We start from the raw sequence: 23,002 nt of genomic DNA, 5'->3' as shown, positions 1-23,002 counted from the left end.
ATACAGCCTGAGATATATTTCGAGATTCTTTGAGAGGTTATAGCTTGACCCTGAACACTTTCTGCTACAGTGACAAACAGTTTAGGAGATTTCGGATTGGACTCTCGAGATATCGAGTGCCTTGTGCTGTGTGGTTGCCAATATGAGCTACCTAATCTAACAAGGAGGTATCTGTAATGATCATCCGATCCAGTAAGGAGGAAAGGAATGGCATGCCAATGCATTCTTGGCATAGAGTCTTCCACCACAGCAGAAATGATATTAATTTGAAGGGTGTGAACAGTTACTATTGTGTTCATGGATGCTGATTTGGTGAGCACACTGTTCGAAGCCACGCTTCCAGACCAACTGACAATGGATGGTACCAGAGACACTACTGTCGCCAAACTGTGGTCTGGTACCAACAGAGCCCTAGATTTGTGGGCTTTCTTGTCATGCCCCTGAAACTTAGGACGTTCTAAATTCTCTTGAATTGAGCTAGAAAACTTGCTCAATTTAGGCAGGGCTCTATTCAACTTCTTCTAAGTGGATTTGGAGGAGGATTTACTCTTTTATATTTATGAAAACGCTCCCTGTCCTCCTGACAAGATGACACCAAGAGATCTGTGGGGGTCGACTCCCTCACTCCTGAGTCGGCCCCAGTGGCATGAGACACACACCTTACTAAGTCAGGCTGAAGTATGGGAGTGGTCCCCTGGCCTAGGTACGACGGCAGCCTCAAGGCCTTTTCCATTAGGTACTTCTTAAGATGAAGTTCCCACCCTTCTTGGGGAACAAGCAGCAGACACTGCACCTTGCCACGATATGGGTTTCGCCGTGGCACTACAGGCATTGTTGGTGGTGTGACAAAGTTCCTGCTCTACCTTGGTGGGTCTTGCGCTTATTGGCAGATTTGCTCGCCTTGGAGCCTCACGGCAGCCCTCAGCTTGGCTGTTTTTTTTCCTGAATTCACAATCCAGGTAGACTCCTCCTGTGTCTGACCAGGAGTTGGGGGGAACCCGGGCCCGTCCTCTACTCCGGGTTCCAGCCCAGGGCCCTGTGGAATGCAGCTGTCTAGAGTGCCTCCTGGAACAGCTGTGTGACAGCTACAACTCCCTGGGCTACTTCCCCATGGCCTCCTCCCAACACCTTCTTTATCCTCACCAGAGGACCTTCCTCCTGGTGTCTGATAATGCTTGTACACCTCAGTCCTCCAACAGTCCGCGTTCTCACTTTCAGCTCCTAGTGCCTCTTGCTCCCAGCTTCTCACACGCACACCACAAACTGAAGTGAGCTCCTTTTTAAAACCCAGGTGCCCTGATTAGCCTGCCTTAATTGATTCTAGCAGCTTCTTGATTGGCTGCAGGTGTTCTAATCAGCCTGTCTTAATGGTCTCCAGAAGGTTCCTGATTGTTCTGGAACCTTCCCTGTTACCTTACCCAGGGAAAAAGGGACCTACTTAGCCTGGGGCTAATGTATCTGCCTTCTATTACTCTCCTATAGACATCTGGCCCGACCCTGTCACAATGGTCATTGCTGACTAAGAAGGATTGTGTGCAGGAAGCAAAAATTTTGAAACCTAGAATCCTGGGCATAGTGCAGTACCCATAATGACTACTAAAAAGATTATGGGCAAAATTAAAAAAAAAAAAAAAAAAAAAAAAAAGCATAAGTGATTTCAGAGCCTAAAGTCACTTTTGAAAATTTTACCCAAAACCTTGCCTGCTCTAAGAATTCAAGAAAAGGTTGATGTCTCAATCACACACATTAGTGCACCTTAAAAGTTCTGATAAAGGAGTTTGGTTTTCCATTGCTTTATTTAAAAAAAAAAAATTATTTTTACCTGCAGGTTTAACAGAATAGAACCCAATGGCCTCTCCTTTTTTCCACAGAATCTTAGCATAGTCATTGCTGCTGTGACAGAGGAAGGGGATCTCATTTCGCTCAATTTCTTGTTTGCGATAAATAATTCGATTCAGAACATACAGAACCACCCTCTCTCCAAGAGTCTTCACCTATGGAAACATGTAACTACATTTAAATGTGCAACAGTTAAAAGGCAAACATCAATTTAGTTGAAGCTTAGATGTTAGGGGGCTTATTTTCCGAGGTGCTGACTATCCATAACTCCAGCTGATGTCAGCAGGAGCTGCGAATGACGAGCACTTCTGAAAGACCAGGCCTAACATTTTTTGAGGGGTGAAGAGAGCTCAGATGCCATGGTGACACAGTGTATAAAATCAGAGATTAGATAAAATGCACTGCACACCTTAATATTAAAAACGTGTTTTGATGACTTAAAGGCTTTATTTTTGTTTTTTAAATTTAAATGAACACAGTATTTTGGGATTTTAAGAAACATTCGCCAAATACAACAGCACTGTGTCAGTTAGTCTTAGTCTTCCCAGGCTAGCTGGAGTTTGGAGTGCTACAAAGGACATGTGCTCAGATCTTCTGGGAAGGCCCGCATAACATATTTCTCCATCATTATTGGATGTAGAGGTATAGCACTCACACAGAAATGTCAGAGTTAGATTTACCTGTGCCCTGCCCCCCTCCCATTAAGGACCGAAGGTCTGCTGAAGGAGCCAAAGGGGATAGCACTGGTTGCAGCAGTAAAGTTGTGTGTGCTCTAAAAGAACTGAGCAGCAATGGGGCTTCTGCAAAAGCTGTGTTTCTTTGTTTAACTAAATTTTATTAAACTCCAGTTTGGAACAGTCTCTGATGTAGGAATGTAACACTTAACAAGCACAGACAGGAGAAGCTGAATGCAATGATCTGACCATCTTGAGGCCTTGTCTACGCTACAAAATTACTCCGATTTTACAGAAGTCGATTTTTGGGAACAGATCGTATAAAGTCGAGTGCATGCATCCACACTAAGCACGTTAATCGGCGGGGTGCGTCCACAGGACCGTGGCAAGTGCTGACATTCCGAGCGGTGCACTGTGAGTAGCTAATCCCACAGTTCCCGCAGTCCCCGCTGCCCATTGGAATTCTGGGCTGAGCTCCCAATGCCTGATGGGGCCAAAAATTTGTTGCAGGTGGTTATGGGTAAGTGTCGTCAGTCAACGTTCCCTCTGTGAAAGCAATGGCAGACAATCATTTCACACCCTTTTCCCTGGATTGCCCGAGCAGAGGCCATAGCACGCCAAACATGGAGCCCGTTCAGCTCACCGCAGCAGTTATGGCCATTGTAAACACCTCGCGCAGTATCCTGCAGTTTATGCAGAACCAGAACCTGAAAAAACAGGCAAGGAGGCGATGGCGGCACAGTGACGAGAGTGATGAGGACATGGACACAGATTTCTCTAAAACCATGGTCCCCGCAATTTGGAGATCATGGTGTTAATGGGGCAGGCTCATGCCGTGGAACGCCGATTCTGGGCCCGGGAAACAAGCACAGAGTGGTGGGACCGCATAGCGTTGCAGGTTTGGGACGATTCCCAGTGGCTGCGAAACTTTCGCATGCATAAGGGCACTTCCATGGAACTTTGTGATTTGCTTTCCCCTGCCCTGAAGCGCAAGAATACCAAGATGAGCAGCCTCACAGTTGAGAAGCGAGTGGCAATAGCCCTGTGGAAGCTTGCAACGCCAGACAGCTACCGGTCAGTCGGGAATCAATTTGGAGTGGGCAAATCTACTGTGGGGGTTGCTGTGATACAAGTAGCCAACGCAATCATTGAGCTGCTGCTATCAAAGGTAGTGACTCTGGGAAATGTGCAGGTCATAATAGATGGCTTTGCTGCAATGGGATTCCCTAACTGTGGTGGGGCAATATACAGAACGCATACCCCTATCTTGGGACCAGACCACGAGGGCAGCCAGTACATAACCTCAATGGGTACTTTTCAGTGGTGATGCAAGCACTAGTGGATCACAAGGGACGTTTCACCAACATCAATGTGGGATGGCTGGGAAAGGTACATGACGCTCACATCTTCAGAAACTCTGGTCTGTTTCAAAAGCTGCAGAAAGGGACTTTATTCCCAGACCAGAAAATAACCGTTGGGGATGTTGAAATGCCTATAGTTATCCTTGGGGACCCAGCCTACTCCCTAATGCCCTGGCTCATGAAGCTGTACACAGGCAGCCTGGACAGTAGTCAGGAGCTGTTCAACTACAGGCTGAGCAAGTGCAGAATGGTGGTAGAATGTGCATTTGGATGTTTAAAAGCGCGCTGGCGCAGTTTACTGACTCGCTTAGACCTCAGCGAAACCAATATTCCCACTGTTATTGCTGCTTGCTGTGTGCTCCACAATCTCTGAGAGAGTAAGGGGGAAACATTTATGGCGGGGTGGGAGGTTGAGGCAAATCGCCTAGCCGCTGAATATGCACAGCCAGACAGCAGGGCGATTAGAAGAGCACAGCAGGAAGCCCTGTGCATCAGAGAAGCTTTGAAAACCAGTTTCATGACTGGCCAGGGTACCGTGTGACGCTTCGATTGGTTTCTCCTTGATGAAAACCCGCCCCCTTGGTTGACTCCAATTCCCTGTAAGCCACCCGCCCTCCCCCCTTCGATCACAGCTTGCCTGCAAAGGAAAAAGTCACTATGTATTCTTTATTAATTGATTATAAAAATAGGGAGATAACTCACAAGGTAGCCTGGGTGGGGTGTGGGAGGAGGGTAGGAGGGAAGGAAAAGGCCACTTCAAAACCTATTGAATGACAGCCTTCTGTTGCTTGGGCTGTCCACCGGGGTGGAATGGTTGGGTGCCCACAGCATCCCCCACCCGCGCATTCTTGGGCGTCTGGGTGAGGAGGCTATGGAACTTGGGGAGGAGGAAGGGCGGTTAAACAGGGGCTGCAGCGGCAGTCTGTGATCCTGCTACCATTCATGAACCTCCACCAGATGCCAGAGCCTGTCCGTTTGATCCCGCAGTAGCCCCAGCGTTGCGTCCTTCCTTCTCTGATCTTCCTGCCGCCATCTCTCCTCTCGATCGTCCCTCCTGTCCTCACATTCATTGGCTGCTTTCCTGTACTGTGCTACTGTGTCTCTCCACACATTCTGCTGAGCTCTGTCAGTGCCGGACAACTGCATGAGCTCAGAGAACATTTCATCACACGTGTGTTTTTTTTCGCCGCCTTATCTGAGATAGCCTTTGGGACGGAGGAGGGAAGCTTGAAACATTTGCAGCTGCGGGAGGAAAAAAAGGGAGTGAAGTATTTAAAAAGACACATTTTACAGAACAATGGCTATACTCTTTCATGGTGAACACTACTATTCACATTAGATAGCACATGTGATTTCGGTACAAGGTCGCATTTCGCATTTTATATTGAGTGCCTGCGGCTTTGGTTAGAGATCACACACGCAGGGCCGGGCAACAGAATTCAGCTTGCAGGCGGCCATGGTAAGCCATAGTCTTTCGGCTTCTGCAACCTTCGTAAGAGCAGCGCCCCCCTTTCCCATACCAAGCAAAGCCCGTTGAGTTGACAATTTAGTTCTGTGGTTTTCATGCAGCAGCAGAAACCAAACTAACCCCCCCAATCCAATTCTCTGGGATGATCGCTTTACCCTCCCCCCCACCACGTGGCTGGTATCAGGGAAGATCACTGCTAGCCAAACGTGAACAGCTCAGCACCAATGCATCCCCCTCCGCCCCCCACTAGGCTAACTACGGGGAGGATTTCTTTTCAGCCACAGGCAAACAGCCTAGTAGGAATGGCCACCTCTGAATGTCCCCTTAATCAAATTCCCCTATTTCAACCAGGTTACCATGAACGATATCACAGAATAAGGCTGCTCTCCCCAGAAACCTTCTGCAAAGGCTTTTAGAGTACCTCCAGAAGAGCTTCATGGAGATGTCCCTGGAGGATTTCCGCTCTATCCCCAGACATGTTAACAGACTTTTCCAGTAGCTGTACTAACCACAAATGCATCCCAAACCTCAGGGCAAATTAATCATTAAAAAACACTTGCTTTTAAAACATGTATTATATTTAAAAAGGTACACTCACCAGAGGTCCCTTCTCCGGCTTGGTTGGGTTGGGAGGGTATTTCAGTCAAGGTGATAAAAAGATCCTGGCTGTCAGAGAGAACGATGTGCTGTGTGCTCTCCTCAAGCTCATCCTCCTCATCTTCTCTGTCCGCAAAATCCTCTGGCATGGCGGAGAGTAACCCATCATCAGTGGCATAGCCAGGTGGAGAAAACAGGGGGAGTGAAGATAAAAAGGCACCACCCGTTTGTACTCACCCAGCGGCGCTCTGGTCGTCAGCGGCAGTTCGGCGTCGGGTCCTTCACTTGCTCCAGTCTTTGGTGGCACGGAAGGACCCCCCACTGTTGAAATGCCGCTGAAGACCGGAGCGAGTGAAGGACCTGATGCCAAAGTGCTGCTGAAAACCCGGAGCGCTGCCCGCCCCGCCGCCGAAGACCCGGAGTGCTGCCAGGCGAGTAAAAATTAAAATGGCACCAAAAAAGTAAAAAAGTGCCACTTCTGCTCGGTGGGAGAGCAGCCGCTGTTCCACTCCCCCCCAGCTACACTACTGCCCATCATCAGAGTCCACGGACAGGGGTGGGGTAGTGGTGGCAGCACCCCCTAGAATTGCATGCAGCTCAGTATAGAAGCGGCATGTCTGGGGCTCTGTCCCCGAGCGTCCCTTTGATTCTTTGGTTTTCTGGTACGCTTGTCTGAGCTCCTTAAGTGTCACGCAGCACTGTGTTGCGTCCCTGCTGTAGCCTCTGTCCCTCATGGCCTTGGAGATTTTTTTAAATGTTTTGGCATTTCGTCTTTTGGAACATAGTTCTGATAACACGGATTCATCTCCCCATACAGCGATCAGATCCAGTACCTCCCATTCGGTCCATGCTGGAGCTCTTTTTCGATTCTGGGACTGCATGGTCACCTGTGCTGATGAGCTCACCTGGCCAAACAGGAAATGAGATTCAAAAGTTCCCGGAGCTTTTCCTGTACACCTGGCCAGTGCATCAGAGTTCAGAGCGCTGTCTAGAGTGGTCACAATGGTGCACTGTGGGTTAGCTCCCAGAGGCCAATACCGTCGAATTGTGTCCACCCTAACCCTAATTTGAAACAGCGATGTCAATTTCAGCACTAATCCCCTCGTTGGGGAGAAGTACAGAAATCGATTTTAAGAGCCCTTTTTATGTTGACAAAAATGGCTTCGTTGTGTGGACGGGTGCATGGTTAATTTGATTTAACGCTCCTAAATTCGACAAACTCGTAGAGTAGACCAGGCCTGAGAGATGAACCTACAGGAAACTGCTGTAGACTATTCCAGGAAAAGCTGCCAGGGAAGATTTAATTGTTTGCAAGCATTATGGCTGGCAAAGAATTAGAGGACCTTCACAGGGAGGTAGACTTTTATACCAGCCAAAGGATGAGCATTTAAGAGAAGTTTGTGACTCTTTGAGCATTTCTGGAACAAGTTACTGTGAAAATGCAGCAAAAAAACCCATTTTGCTTAGGGTGAACATACATCCCATTTTGGCCAGCACAGTCCCTTTTTTAAGCTCTGTCCTGATCGTCCCAATTTTTTTGGCAAAATTTTTTTTGCTCTTAATCAGTTGGCAAGAGCAAATGGGACAAATGCCCAGTTTTGTCAAAAAAGTGGGGTGCAGAGGTACATGCAAGGGGCCAAGCAGTGATACCAGCCCCAGGCAGGGGGGCAAGTAGGGCTCGGGCGAGCAGTGATAACAGCCCAACCTCGCGCAGGGGTCAGGCAGGTCTCAGGTGAGCCGCAACGCTGACATCAGCCCCATGCGGGGAGGGGAGCTCAGACGAGTGGCTTTGGGGGTGGGGACAGGAAGGACTCAGGCTAGCCCCATGCCATATCCCATTTTCACTTTGGGAAATACGGTCACCCTAATTTTGCTTTAATCAAATCTATAATAAGCTTAAATGCACAGGAAGAGTTGAAAGATCAAGGATTGTATACACTGCTGGGATTAAAAGATAAGCTTTTATATCTCATTGCTATAGCAAAGCAGCAAACTGGAACATTTGAACTAGAGAGAGTGCAGAACCAGTATGCTGAAAAATAAAGATATTTCTGAAACTGTATTTCAAGCTGTGTGAAAAATTAAAAGCCAAACGTCTATGGAAAATTTGTCACTCCCAACTCAGAAAACAGACCCAATTTTAAAGAAAGACTTTAAAACAACGGGACAGAGTGGGAACTCCCACCAAAAGGGCAGGTTTAAGCCTAACTAGTCTGGTTTATTAAATTGAAAGTGGGATTCAAAAGGGGGTACACTGACGCAGAGATCACAGAAGCTGTAATCAGGGCAGTTTGACCAGGACTGAGCCTCAGCTAATCTGAGCCTGCCAAAATGGAGGTGTACCTTAAAATCCTATTACCAGGAAAAAGGTGCAACTGAACTTTACCTAAAAAGAAAAGGAGTACTTGTGGCACCTTAGAGACTAACAAATTTATTTGAGTATAAGCTTTTATGAGCTACAGCTCACTTCATTGGATGCATTCAGTGGAAAATACAGTAGGGGGATTTTATATACACAGAGAAAATGAAACAATGGGTGTTACCATACACACTGTAACAAAAGTGATCAGGTTAGGTGAGCTATTACCAGCGGGGGGTGGGGGGGGTTATCTTTTGGAGTGATAATCAAGGTGGGCCATATCCAGCAGTTGACAAGAACGTGTGAGGAACAGTAGGGGAGGAAATAAACATGGGGAAATAGTTTTACTATTGACACTAAACTGGGAGGAGAGGTAGATACACTGGAGGGCAGAGATAGGATACAGAGGGACCTAGACAAATTAGAGGATTGGGCCAAAAGAAATCTGATGAGGTTCAACAAGGACAAGTGCAGAGTCCTGCACTTAGGATGGAAGAATCCCATGCACCGCTACAGACTAGGGACCGAATGGCTCGGCAGCAGTTCTGCAGAAAAGGACCTTGTGGTTACAGTGGACAAGAAGCTGGATGTGAGTCAACAGTGTGCCCTTGTTGCCAAGAAGGCCAATGGCATTTTGGGATGTATACGTAGGGGCATTGCCAGCAGATCGAGGGACGTGATCATTCCCCTCTATTCGACATTGGTGAGGCCTCATCTGGAGTACTGTGTCCAGTTTTGGGCCCCACACTACAAGAAGGATGTGGAAATATTGGAAAACGTCCAGCGGAGGGCAACAAAAAATGATTAGGGGACTGGAACACATGACTTATAAGGAGAGGCTGAGGGAACTGGGATTGTTTAGTCTGCGGAAGAGAAGAATGAGGGGGGATTTGATAGCTGGTTTCAACTACCTGAAAGGCGGTTCCTAAGAGGATGGCTCTAGACTGTTCTCAGTGGTAGCTGATGACAGAACATGGAATAATGGTCTCAAGTTGCAGTGGGGGAGGTTTAGGTTGGATATTAGGAAAAACTTTTTCACTAGGAGGGTGGTGAAACACTGGAGTGCATTACCTAGGGAGGTGGTGGAATGTCCTTCCTTAGATATTTTTAAGGTCAGACTTGACAAAGCCCTGGCTGGGATGATTTAGTTGGGGACTGGTCCTGCTTTGAGCAGAGGGTTGGACTAGATGATCTCATGAGGTCCCTTCCAACTCTGATATTCTGTGATTCTATACTTCGTGTAATGACCCATCCACTCCCAGTCTTTATTCAAGCCTAAGTTAATGGTGTCCAGTTTGCAAATTAATTCCAATTCAGCAGTCTCTCATTGGACTCTGTTTTTGAAGTCTTTTTGTTGAAGAATTGCCACTTTTAGGTCTGTAATCGAGTGACAAGAGAGATTGAAGTGTTCTCCAACTGGTTTTGAATGTTGTTATTCTTGACGTCTGATTTGTGTCCATTTATTCTTTTATGTAGAGACTGTCCGGTTTGGCCAATGTACATGGCAGAGGGGCATTGCTGGCACATGATGACATATCACATTGGTAGCTGTGCAGGTGAACGAGCCTCTGATAGTGTGGCTGATGTGATTAGGCCCTATGATGGTGTCCCCTGAATAGATATGTGGACACAGTTAGCAACGGCCTTTTTGCAAGGATAGGTTCCTGGGTTAGTGTTTTTGTTGTGTGGTTGCTGGTGAGTATTTGCTTCAGGTTGGGGGACTGTCTGTAAGCAAGGACTGGCCTGTCTCCCAAGTTCTGTGAGAGTGATGGGTCATCCTTCCGGATAGGTTGTAGATCCTTGATGATGCACTCGAGAGGTTTTAGTTGGGGGCTGAAGGTGACTGCTAGTGGTGTTCTGTTACTTTCTTTGTTGGGCCTGTCCTGTAGTAGGTGACTTCTGGGTACTCTTCTGGCTCTGTCAATCTGTTTCTTCACTTCAGCAGGTGGGCACTGTAGTTGTAAGAATGCTGATAGAGATCTTGTAGGTGTTTGTCTCTGTCTGAGGGGTTGGAGCAAATGCGGTTGTATCGCAGAGCTTGGCTGTAGACAAGGGATCGTGTGGTGTGGTCGGGGTGAAAGCTGGAGGCGTGTAGGTAAGTATAGCACTCAGTAGGTTTCTGGTATAGGGTGGTGTTTATGTGACCATCGCTCATTAGCACTGTAGTGTCCAGGAAGTGGATCTCTTGTGTGGACTGGTCCAGGCTGAGGTTGATGGTGGGATGGAAATTGTTGAAATGATGGTGGGATTCCTCAAGGGCTTCTTTTCCATGGGTCCAGATGATGAAGATGTCATCAATGTCATGCAAGTAGAGTAGGGGCATTAGGGGACGAGAGCTGAGGAAGCGTTGTTCTAGGCCAGCCATAAAAATGTTGGCATACTGTGGGGCCATGCGGGTACCCATAGCAGTGCCGTTGATTTGAAGGTATACATTGTCCCCAAATGTGAAATAGTTATGGGTGAGGACAAAGTCACAAAGTTCAGCCACCAGGTTTGCCATGACATTATCGGAGATACTGTTCCTGACGGCTTGTAGTTCATCTTTGTGTGGAATGGTGGTGTAGAAGGCTTCTACATCCGTAGTGGCTAGGATGGTGTTTTCAGGAAGATCATCGATGGATTGTAGTTTCCTCAGGAAGTCAGTGGTGTCTTGAACATAGCTAGGACTACTGGTAGTGTAGGGCCTGAGGAGGGAGTCTCCATAACCAGACAATCCTGCTGACAAGGTGCCAATGCCTGAGATGATGGGGCATCCAAGATTTCCAGGTTTATGGGTCTTGGGTAGCAGATAGAATAACCCTGCTCGAGGTTCTAGGCGCATGTCTGTGCGGATTTGCTCTTGTGCTTTTTTCAGGGAGTTTCTTGAGTAGATGGTGTAGTTTCTTTTGGTAACCCTCAGTGGGATCAGAGGGTAATGCCTTGCAGAATGTGGTGTTGAAGATATCATCCTATTCTTATACAACACAAGTTTCTCTATTCAGTCCTGACAGGATTGCAGAATGTCAACATTTGGACTGTGATGCAGCCTTATTTAAAAGATAATCAGGTTGCAGATGAGACCTTGTTTGAGAAGCTGCACACTGCTGCAAGGCAGAGAAACCACTGATGAGGTAGAGAAACAGCACAGGAGCATGTACTAAGGCAGTAGCATGTAATTCTGTGCAATCACCCTACACTGACCACCAGTCACAGAGTAAAGTGGCACCTCCTCCTCGGGTACAAGGAGTCTCCACACATGACCCATTTACAAATCAGAAAAAGGAACTTTAGGCTAATATTGATTAAATCAAAGGTGTGAAAGCCAAAATTAACATATTAAAGCAACCTGCCCAGGAGTGGGACAAAATAACTGATAATGTCATTGGGGCGGGGGAGTGAGAGAATCTTTTCTTAGACCCAACTGCCATTGCTGAGAGAGACAAACTTTTCGCTCACACAGCTCGAAAGCTTGATTCTCTCTCACACAGAAGTTGGTCCAATAAAAGATATTACCTCACTCACATAGTCTCTCTAATAAATATCCTGGGACCGACCCAGCTACAACAACCCTGCATACAATGAACAGTATGAGCAGACAAGCAATCCCAGAGAAGAGAATGTGCTAGCTGCAGGCAATCTGGCACAGGCAGTACCTGTGACCGCTGTTACAGATGTAGAAGTAAAGAACACTACCAGTCAGGATGTCATGCAGGAAAATCACAAGAGAGCAGAGACAAAGCTGACACAACATGGGATTTATCAGGAGCAGGTGGCCTACCTTTGTTATCTAACACCCAAGCAGCAAACCAGAGTAGCTAATTTAGTTGGAAAGAGATGTTTGGTTTGATGTTTCCTCAATAAAGTACACTGGAACACAGGTGTGCATGATCTCAAGTCAGTGGGTAGAAGACAATCTCCCAGAGACACACCTCAAGCTTGAAGAGTTATTGGAAATAGAAGATAGGCTTGATTTTAAAGCTATCAATGGAACTCAAATCCCTTACAAAGGATGGACTCCACTTCCAATTAAGCAAAGATGATGACATCTTGACTGTTCCTGTGCTGGTCAGTCCACATAAATTGGAGAACTTGATCAGGGGCTACAATGTTATTAAGGAGACAATCAAATGCCAGTGCTGCAGTTCCCCTGCAGTTAGTGAGGCACCAGCCTCATTAACATATGACATGGGAATTGTCTCATGTTGGCATGGCAAAAGTGGAAGCTCTTGTGAACTTCATCGGAAACAGTTCAGACAATCTGTAGATGGCTAAAATGGGGAGAAGGGATGTAATCACTAATGTAACATGTTGGGCTCATGTAAGCCCAGATACTGAAAGTTTAATAGCAATATTTGAGCCAGATGCTGCTGCTCAGTGGCCTGAAGATTTGGACATAAAGGAAATACTAATCACATTACCAAAAGGATCATTTTGCCAGATAAATATCTTGGAAGTAACCTATAAAACTATATCATCATTTTGAAAAGACAAATTGCTGGGTAATTTATAGCAGATTAAATCTGAAATACCAGTGGATACTCAGCAGATAAAATTCTTACTAGAGGCACCAGTGTCAAAAGAGAGAGACGGTGATACCAAGAATCAAGGACTAAGGGCAAGTCCACACTTAAAATGCTGCATCGGCACAGCTGCTCCACTGTAGAACTTTAATGAAGACGCTCTGATTCGATGGGAGAGAACTCCCCTGTTAGTGAAGTTAATCCACCTAAGCGAGAGACCTTTTCTTTATAGAAGGCAGTATATGGTAGGTCCACCACGAACACGCTCAGCTCACCGACTCTTCTGGCTGACATTATGGTTATTAGAAAGGCCACCTTCAAGGACAGATGGGCCATAGAGCATATGGTCCGAGACTCCAAGGAGGGGCAGGTTAGTGAGAGATGACGGAACATAACTGATATTCCACTGAGGTGCGAACTTCACCAATGGTGGACAAGATTTGAGAATCTCCTTCAGAAATCTGTAGTAAAATCTTATTTGACTAAGATGGCCTAATAATTTGAGATCCTGAACCAGAGAGAAATGGAAGAGAAGACCTTTCTCCCTAGAAGGTTGAGTGGCTTGTGTACCTTAGAGGAAGTAGCCTTTGGGTGCTGTTGCTTGGACTGCTCTGCAGCCTCCCGCACTAAAGAGTTAGGTTGTGGGTGAAGGGAAAAAAACACACCTCTCCCCCTTTGGACAGAACAAAGTAACGCTTCTCGGCCCTCTGAGTGGTAGGGGCACAAGAAACAGGAGTGTGCCAAATCATCTCTGCCAGTCCATGATGGCCTTGTTGGGGAGGGCCACTCAACTGGGACCAGAAAACTGCAGAATGTCTTGTAAACTATGCTGAGGCTCCTGGACTTCCTCAAGCTAAATCTATAGCTCTGCATGAGCTCTTGATACTGTTTCAAGTGCTCTGGTGGAGATGGAGTAACTGCTTCAATCAGTGAAGATGATGAGATTGCTCCCAGTACCATTGGACTCTGTGGATCTGGCTCACCTTCCCCTTCCGAACATTCCAATAGGACCAGTTCTGGGTGTCTGAGTGATGGCAAATAGGACTCCTATGCTGATCCTGGGTGTCTAGGGTAGGACTCCGATGCTCCCCAATATAGCCAGTAGGATGGATCAATTGGCAAAGGAGAACCCAATGGCATAGGGTACCACCATTCTCTTGACCAGTCAGATCTGGTGGGAGGCCAGAACCCCAATCTTCTGGAACTCCTATCTTGTGCCACCTCTGCCCAGTGCTGCAGAGACTCCTGTGGGGTCTCAGATTCATTTGAAGATAAAGACTGATTCCTTGTATCTGTCATAACTGACAGTACCAATGGGTGCACCTCAAGGCTGAAAGATGGGATAGGAGAACACTCTGCCTCATTGGGGTAGTCTCTTCCTTAGTATATGAATGTCCCGGAATAGAGACAGTCCTGATAGGAAGGAAAAATGTGGATAGGGAAGAGCAAAGATGTCTCTGGAGAGACATAGGTTTCTGATTGCCCTGGGGTACGAGGAAAGTCCATTGGCAGAGCCTTCAGAACTCGAGCTTCCCTGGTCACCAGGGTGGTCAGCTCCCACCAGGGCCACATCGCTACCGGTATCATATCGGCTTTAGAAGTGGATGGGAGCACCGGTAGCTGTTTATCCCAAGCCTTCACCATCAGATATATCAGGGGTCAGCAACCTTTCAGAAGTGGTATGCCGAGTCTTCATTTATTCACTCTAATTTAAGGTTCCGCATGCCAGTAATACATTTTAACGTTTTTAGAAATTCTTTCTAGAAGTCGATAATATATAACAAAACTATTGTTGTATGTAAAGTAAATAAGGTTTTTAAAATGTTTAAGAAGCTTCATTTAAAATTAAATTAAAATGCAGATCTTATCAGTTTAGTGACAGTTGTGTTAGTCTGTATCAGCAAAAAGAACGAGGAGTACTTGTGGCACCTTAGAGACTAAGGATAAATTTGTTTGTCTCTAAGGTGCCACAAGTACTCCTTGTTCTTTTTAACAGTTCAGTGTGATCCTTGCTTTTCCTTTCTGAGTTTTCCAATGTTTGGCATGTATTTGAATACTTGAAGCTGCACACAGGATTCTGAGTGATTAGTTGTTAACCGGCTCCGAGAGGGACAGAGGACAGATTTCATGTGTGAAAATACCTGTTCACACAGGTATGTGGATCAAAATGCTGAAAGCACTGAAAACGCAATTTTCTTCTAACAGTTAAATTTCACTGGCAGGGATGTCCAGCAGGTCAGAATAGAAGCCCCATGATCTCTCTCAGTAACTTCAAGTGCACTCCGCAGATCTCCAAACTTTGATGGCCGCAATTCTGAGCTTTTTAATTGAATGAGCTGCATTTCAAAATCTTCAACACCCATCCACTGAAATACAAACAAATCCAAGTCGCTTTCGTTGAACTTTTCAAGTTTAATTAGAAAAAGCATTGGGCCAAATGGCTTGAAATCTGTCAAATTCTGATTCCAGTTCTTGCATGTACACTCTAATCTTAACGTCAAATGCAGTGCGCTGTTCCACATGGCATGATAGTGATGTAAGCAGGACTTAAAAATATCCTAGCACAGTGGCGCTGGAACAATTTTTAAGGTGGGGGTGCTGAGCTGCACCCCCTCTTGCTCCTGTCTGCATCCCTCATTACCCCAGGCTGGGGCTAGTGGGCCACAGCTGGGGGCAGCTGCAGAGCCCCAGGCCAGCAGCAGAACTCCCCAGTCCGGTGACCGGGACCCAGGGCCAGCAGTGTGCTGAGCGGGGCCGGCAGATGGAACCCGGGCTGGCAGGGGGCCAGCAGCCAGTACCCCAGACCAGCAACGGAGCTCCTGGGACTGGTGGCCAGGACGCAGGGCCGACAGCGGGCTGAGCGGGGCTGGTGGACAGAATCCCAGCTGGCGGGGGGCCAGTACCCCAGGCCAGCAGCAGAGCACCCAGGACCAGTGGCCAGGACCCGGGCAGTGTGAGTGTCACTGAAAATCAGCCTGTGTGCCACCTTTGGCATGCGTGCCACAGGTTGCCTACCCCTGAGATACATAAACTTGCACGCCTCCTTATCCTGTCAAGAATATTTACTGAGGCCTAAGTTCTTAGTGCCTGTGCACACTGGCTCTCCCAACTTTGATGGTGTTGGGGAAGGATCCTCTCTCTTTGGGGCAGTTGTAGATGAAGATGGCGATGGCTTGTCCTTATGTCTATGAGAGTACCCTTTGCTCATGTGAAGCCTTCTCCTTAGACTTAACACCCTTAGCTTTTGTCCGTAAGCTCATGCTCAAACCAAACACTTGATGAGAGTGATAAACAGAGGGTGGTTCCTGGGCCAGATCTCCTTCTCCATGAGATCTTTTCTGAGTCTCAGTTCCAGACCCTCATAAGTTCTGGGGCAAAGAGAGAGGCAGACGCTGCACTTGGCAGAACTGCGAGCAGTGAGGCAGTGTAGATGTTTACCGCTCGCCGAAAAAGATGGCAGGAAACAGTTTTTGAACCCCTGGGCTGTGGGCGTAATCCCCGACTTCTTGAGGGGGAAAAAGTCGCCCGAAGGGAAGAAAATGGGGAAAAATACAATCCAACTACACTATGTAGACTATAGTATAAAGACTACTAAAATAACTATATACAATATCTTATCGCAATGACGCAGTAACAAAAAAAGGCGCTGAGGAATACTGAAGATTCTGAGGAATCTGAGATTCAGAACATGAGGTGGTAAGAAGGAACTGGAGAGGCATCGGATCACCCCACATTTTATGCCCTGGGCTTGGAGCATGGGGAGAGAAATGGCACACATGCAGGCCAACAGATACGGCTTGCAAAAAATTCCAGACTCAGGCACAGAGTATGCATGCATATCCCACATGAGGAACACACATAGGGACCATCACTCAAAGAAAAACTTGGAGTTACATGGTTATACCATTGATCATTTAAGAACTGTTATTTCATAAGGTATGCGCATCGTTCAGGATTTAAGGTGTTCAGAACTGACTATTCAGTTGGATAGTGGAACTAAAATTGCTGCAAACATTTTCTGTTTAATGTGAAATAAACTGAAGAAAGATACAGAAGCTTCCACCATCAGTACCAGAACTTGTGACAGAGGGATGACTCAAAGAATCACTTGAAAATGACTGTTATGATCTTGTGCATGACTTCTAATAAGTCAAATGGATGAACTGTATTTTAAATTTTGTTAACAGAAATGTTGGGATGACATTACATTTATTCGGGGGTGGGGGAGGCGGGGAAGAGAAGGGTGAGTACAGCTTTCATAAGGGAATGTCAGGGTTAGATTTACTTGGTCCCTGTCCCATTAAGGATTGAAGGTCTGCTGCTCAAGGGATCAAAGGAGATTGCTGCTGCAACCAGAGCTAAGTTGTGTATAGTCCAAAATGACTGCAATGGGGTGTATGCACGCAGTTTTTGTTCGTTTGTTTTTTTTATATACCAAGCTTAATGAAACTCCAGTTTTAAAACTGTCTCTGGTCTTGGAGTGTAACATTGGCAGATTTTGGGATGTGGTGCAGTGTGGCAGAACTAGTTATCATCAAGATTTTCTGTGACGGGAAACAAGGAATTCAACCCCCCTTTACACTGAAAATCCAGAGTCACCATCATCCTGCCCCAAAAGAAGAGACACATCCCCTCTTCCCCCATGCCAAAAGTCTCAGGCACCCTAACCAAGCTTCCCTCATTTCTCCACACACATTTCAATTATGCTTCACACTGAAAGAGATTGTGTGGTCGGGGGAGCTGCATCACATAAAATCAGTTTAAATATAAAAAATAAATTAAACAACAACGCTGCATTGATTCTACTGCACATGGGGGCAGCAAAGAGGAAGAGGCTTGTGTGGCAATGCTGAAATATTCTGGACTCCCTGCTGCAAAATTAGAGTCTAATGTGCTTCAGAAGACACAGGCTTTAGCTATGGTTTAACAAAAGTTATACAAGCTTGATGATGAATGATAATTAAGGCTGCGAGTTTCTCAGAGAGGTCACGGATTCCATGACTTTCTGGGATCTCCGGGACTTCTGCAGCTCCCGGTACAGCTGACCCAGGGGCCGACTGAGCAGCTCAGGCAGCCCCTGGGCCAGTCGCAGCAGCCACTGCCCCCAGCAGTAGCAGGAGTTTAGCTGTGGGAGGGGGCTCAGGGCTGGGAGTTGCAGAGCAGGAGGGGGTGAGGGCTCTGGGCAGCACTTATCTTGGTGGGGGGGCTCCCAAGAAGTGGCAACACCCTCAGCTCCTAGTCAAAGGCACAGCCAGACAGCTCTGCACACTGCCTCCACCTGTAGGCGCCAACCCTGTAGCTACCATTGGCCGCAGTTCCCAGCCAATGGGAGCTGCGAAGCCAGCTCTCTGGGCGGAGGCGGCGTGCAGAGCTGCCTGGCCACACCTCTGCCCATGAGCTGTCCATGACTTTTAGTAAAAGTACCCATGACTAAAACATAGCCTTAATGATAATAGACAGTAGGGCATGTCCCTTATCTGGATTTCCTGGCTACCATCCCTGTATTTCACTTAACTCATCCCCAACCTTCTCCCTCAGAAAGATACTCTAACAATTAACAAACTTAAAGGGGGGAGGGGGGGCGAGGCCAGCAAGCTTCTCCAGTAGTACAATGCACAACTCCCATGATGTACCTAATTGCCAGGGGCCCAGACAGCAGGAGTCTCAGACGGTAGCCCTTAAACCATTAGTGGCAAAGTATCTTTCACATGAGAGTGCTGCACAAGAGCAATGTTGTTTTGAAGACAGCAGCTAAATGGAAAACTAATATGTGAAAAGAGCCCCAGCTCCTTGATCTCTGCTGATGCTTGCACTACGCGAGATGGCCCACCTATTTATTTGCACCATCAGGTTCATTTCCAAATCAAATCAAAATGTACAACACATCAGATCATTAACTATCCCCATTAAATCTATATAAAGTTGTCCTTACAAGATTAAAAACTGTTCAGATATAAATGCTGGAGCTCTTTACCTGCTGAAGTCCTTCTCTAGAAGGGATAGATGTTCTCACAATATCATTGACGGCCCACCATTGGTCAGCAAGATACAGGGCTACGGCTTGAAAGTTAAAAGATGGGAAAAAAAGTTAGTGGTCTTGACATTTTGAAATTTAAGATATTCACTAAAGTTATTAGTTTTACAACTATAGTTACCAAGTTATAGAGACATCTTAAATAAGCTGTAGTAAGAAGCACATTAATGCAGTTATTTTCTTTAGTGCAAACAATGTGCTCAGTGCTGTACAGCCACAAAACGAGACACTCCCTGCTCTGAAGAGATGATAATTTAAAAGGACAGTAAGCGAAGAGACGGGATATGCTCGGGACCCAGAGGAGTTATTTTTTAAAAATTTTGTTTTAATTGTGGGCATCACAGAAAAACTGAATCTCAACAAGGGAGATGAATGTGGAGAGGGTGGCAGGATGGTGATCAGCATGAGGGAGGCATTCTATACTTGGGGTGGCATGGGCAAATTCAGAGACAGAGTTGGGAGAAGGAGACAAGCATAGCATTGAGAGTGGCACAGTGGAGGACTGGAAGGTAAATGCAATAAGAGATGTCAGCTGCAGCTGAGCAACGTAGGGTCTTGCAGGCAAATATAATGAGCCTGAACTTGATGTGGTAGACTAAAGGGTGCCTGAAGAGGTAGGCACATCAGTGGAGAGACTCAATTCCTGCTTGACAGAAGAGGAAGATAAATTTAGTAGCCTCATTTTGGATGGACTGGGGAGGATGGCTGGGTATCAAAGAAGCCAGAGAGGAGAAAATTCAAGAGAAAGTACATGGTGCATTTAATTATTATGCACATTAAATCAGGAAGGCACTGTCTTTCATTTTGTTACACATTTTCCAAATTAATCTAGCTGGTTCCGCTCCGATTGGTACAGTAATTTCACACTTATTGAGATGTGGATAAGAATCTACAACAGAAATTAACAATAATATGAAAGTGGAGATAATGGACACTGCATTCAAGCTGAAAAAGGTAATTTGTTATCGCAAGGTAGCATGGAATGAGTAAAGGATTGGTTACATGTATTTGCCACAAAATGCTACAACATTTAGATTAGAATTTTAAAATGAAACCTGTGAGCGAGTCCTCAGGTGCAAATAAAGCAAGAACTTTGTGTGTCTGATCTCCACCGTAAAGAGGAACGAAGCCTATAGTTGACAAGCTAATAGGAATCTGAAACAAGAGTTTAGAATGGTTCAATGGACTCTTGCTAATATAGCATTAGTAAAATATATAGAGCATGCTAAAGAGGACAAGCAAACCCAGTTTTCAAACTTGGGTGCATAAAGGTGACCTGCAAAAACAAAAAAACACCCCCACCACTGGAGTTTGGCCCTGTTTTGCCTCTTTATAATACAGATCTTCTTTATAAAGATGACCTCTAAGGTGTGTGCATGTCGGAGGGAGGAGAGTTAAAAAGTTTTTCCTCTGTTAAAACAAAAACAAACAAAGGAATTCACATTTTGTCTATCCTATTTTTCCTGGATGATTCTATCTATGACTGAGGAATTATTAAGTTTATGACATCAGATACACTGGGCCATTTGCTCAATTTTAATAGGCCAGCCTTAAATTTGGCCTCAGGGTACATGTACACTGCAAAATTCAATCAACCCGCAGCAGCGAGTCTTAGAGCCTGGGTCTATAGACTTGGGCTCACACTATGGCGCTAAAAACGGCAGTGTAGATGTTGCTGCTCAGGCTGGATATTAGGCTCTGAAACCTGGGGGAGGTGGATGGTTTTCAGAGCCTGAGCGGCAATATCTACACTGCTGTTTTTAGCACCATAGCATGAGCTCTGTGAGCCTGAGTCTGTAGACCCGGGCTCTGAGACTCTCTCCCACCATATATAAATATATATTGATTTTATTTTATTTATTTTGCAGCACAGACATACTGTAAGTGACCAGCTGGAGATTCCACTGGTTAACACCGTTCACTGCCTCTGTTCAGGAGCATGATGGGGTGATCTCTGGCTGCTGTAACTTGTGCCAGGGAACAGTGGAATGCAAAGCTGACATATAGCCCCTATGTTCCTCTTTTCTCCCCACCATTAGGCTTTGCACTGAACAAAGCTCAGTCTAACATTATGATCTGACCCCAAGGAAGTGAATCTCTAATGAGAGGGGAAGCCATTTTTAGTTCTATTCATATCTATTCGACTCAAAAGCTGTATGAACTGGACGACAAGCTGTCTTTATTAAAGATTCAACATCTCGTCCTCAATTAAGGGCTAAGAAAGCCTCAAATACATTTTGTAGACTCTTCTAACAAAGACTTCCAGGAAACAGGAAAGAAAAGACTTGACATGCCTGATACACAGACCCGAATTGTCTTCCCTTGCAGGCCAGGTCACCTTTAAAACAGGGGAACATGTCCCACATTTTGGTGCTAAAATAGGCACTTCAGCGTCCAAATGCTCAATTGAGCACCAGAATGTGGCATTAAGGCACCTGCATATGAAAACTGGGACCACCTGTTTTAGAAAGTACAATATCTTCATCAAAAGGATTTTAAAGTTATTTAAATTCATGTATTTCTAATATTTAATGAAGATATTTGAGAATATATATATATATATATTAGCACTGATTGTGACGTGAACAAATGACTAGGCGTTCAGACTATGAGAAAGATTTGCTTGCTTATAAAACAGTTTAAAGCTTATGGTATGCTATGGCTCAGAATTTTTTTTTTTTTTTTTAAAATGCACACGGCACTTACCATAATTAGAGAAAAGTGCCTAAAACTCTGTTCCTGGAAAGGGATCTGCAAGTGAGGACCCCTACTCCCACTTAGAGTCCCACTGGCCTTGCTTACTCTTGACTCTTTAGTTAAAATTTCACACCATTGTTACCACAGATACTAGCAAGTGGGAGTGCCTGCATAGGCAGGCCCGATTTTGACTACTACATCACAGAGACAGGCTAAGCGATAAAGTGGGTCAGATTATGAAATTCCAGCATCCGGTCTCTATTAGTACCTCCACCAGTACAGCTGCTGTGATGGCAACAAGGAAAGTTTTAGGACAAATCATCCAACAGACACCATTTTGGATGTCAGTGGGATGGCCTATGGGATTTAAGGTCCACCCAGGCAGATCACTTTGCAAAACTGAGGCATATATGACCAATTAGATGTAGTAACTGCTAGCATAACTTATGCATGTGCGTTTCTGTGACTAATTCTAGCAAAGAGTTTGTCTGACTCACCAGTTGAGATTTAAAATGAAAGAGAATTGTTCAATATACTTAGATTCATCATCCAACAATCTGAGCGGCTGACACACAGATCCCACTTGGTACAAAACAATGTGTTTTTTGGTGTTCCAAAGTACAATAAAAATATAGTTTAAAAAGGATAGGAACATATAGAAAATATAATACTTATTTAAATAGTTATTTTAACACAGTAGACACAGACTGGATTTATCTGCATTTTTACTCTAAGTTCAATTGCAAATAAAGAGGAAAATCTGCACTGATTTATTTCTTGATTCTTACTTTGATGTTGCTGACAAGAGACAAGAACTCTGGATTCTCTGGATCCCCACATCGAAGATCAGACATGTAGTCTTCTGCAGAACTCTCCAAGTCTTCATGACTGTAATTATCCAACATATCCACAGGGAATGCCATCCCCTTGAAAAATTGAACACACATATATTTTTGTAGAGATACCACACAGTATATGCCTGAAGTTATCTTGTCCTACTAAACATAAAATTAGAATGAGTTTATTAACTAGCACCTCTTCTTCTCTATAGGGAAGCTGTTCAATTTTATTGGCAGTAAGGAGCATGAGTCACAGCCTCACGTCAATTTGTCACAACCACTGCAAACAATTATTTCCAAATGTTATTTGGGCAGAATAAGGTGATGTGTGTTCCAGCACAATTTGGTTAATTTAATACATGCTTTCTTTCTTTTTCTATACAATGTTTACAGAGTTGTGGTTGCATAAAGTACAAAGGATACATATAGAGCCAAATCTTTCATCACTTCACCTAACCAGAGTAAAATAGTTGTACAGGGGTTGCTGCATGGATGTTGGCGAGAACAGAATCTTCTCCACACACCCGTCCATTGCTTCAAGCCTCCCACAATATGGCCTATGTATCCCACCTACGCACGGGGGAAGCAGGGAGAAGGGGATTGGCCAAAGGATCCCTGTAGACATCCATCCATGG

At 45.5% G+C, this 23,002-nt stretch overlaps 1 protein-coding gene across 1 annotated transcript in view; it reads right to left on the bottom strand.

The window, feature by feature from the left end:
* The window catches only part of FAM169A (family with sequence similarity 169 member A), a 38,650-nt gene extending 16,175 nt beyond the window's left edge, over positions 1 to 22,475 (bottom strand). Inside the window, exons 1-4 of the mRNA XM_077816312.1 lie at positions 22,317 to 22,475; positions 19,887 to 19,986; positions 18,772 to 18,857; positions 1,823 to 1,994 (exon numbers count right to left, since the gene is read on the bottom strand). Of these exons, the coding sequence (XP_077672438.1) occupies positions 1,823 to 1,994; positions 18,772 to 18,857; positions 19,887 to 19,986; positions 22,317 to 22,475 (517 nt within the window). The remainder of the gene's footprint in view (positions 1 to 1,822; positions 1,995 to 18,771; positions 18,858 to 19,886; positions 19,987 to 22,316) is intronic.
* Positions 22,476 to 23,002: the final 527 nt, after the last annotated feature.

This window comes from Eretmochelys imbricata, chromosome 5 (assembly GCF_965152235.1).
Source record: "Eretmochelys imbricata isolate rEreImb1 chromosome 5, rEreImb1.hap1, whole genome shotgun sequence".
Classification (NCBI taxonomy): domain Eukaryota; kingdom Metazoa; phylum Chordata; order Testudines; family Cheloniidae; genus Eretmochelys; species Eretmochelys imbricata.
The sequence above is the reverse complement of the archived record's forward strand: the minus strand, read 5'-3'. Positions and strand labels throughout refer to the sequence as shown.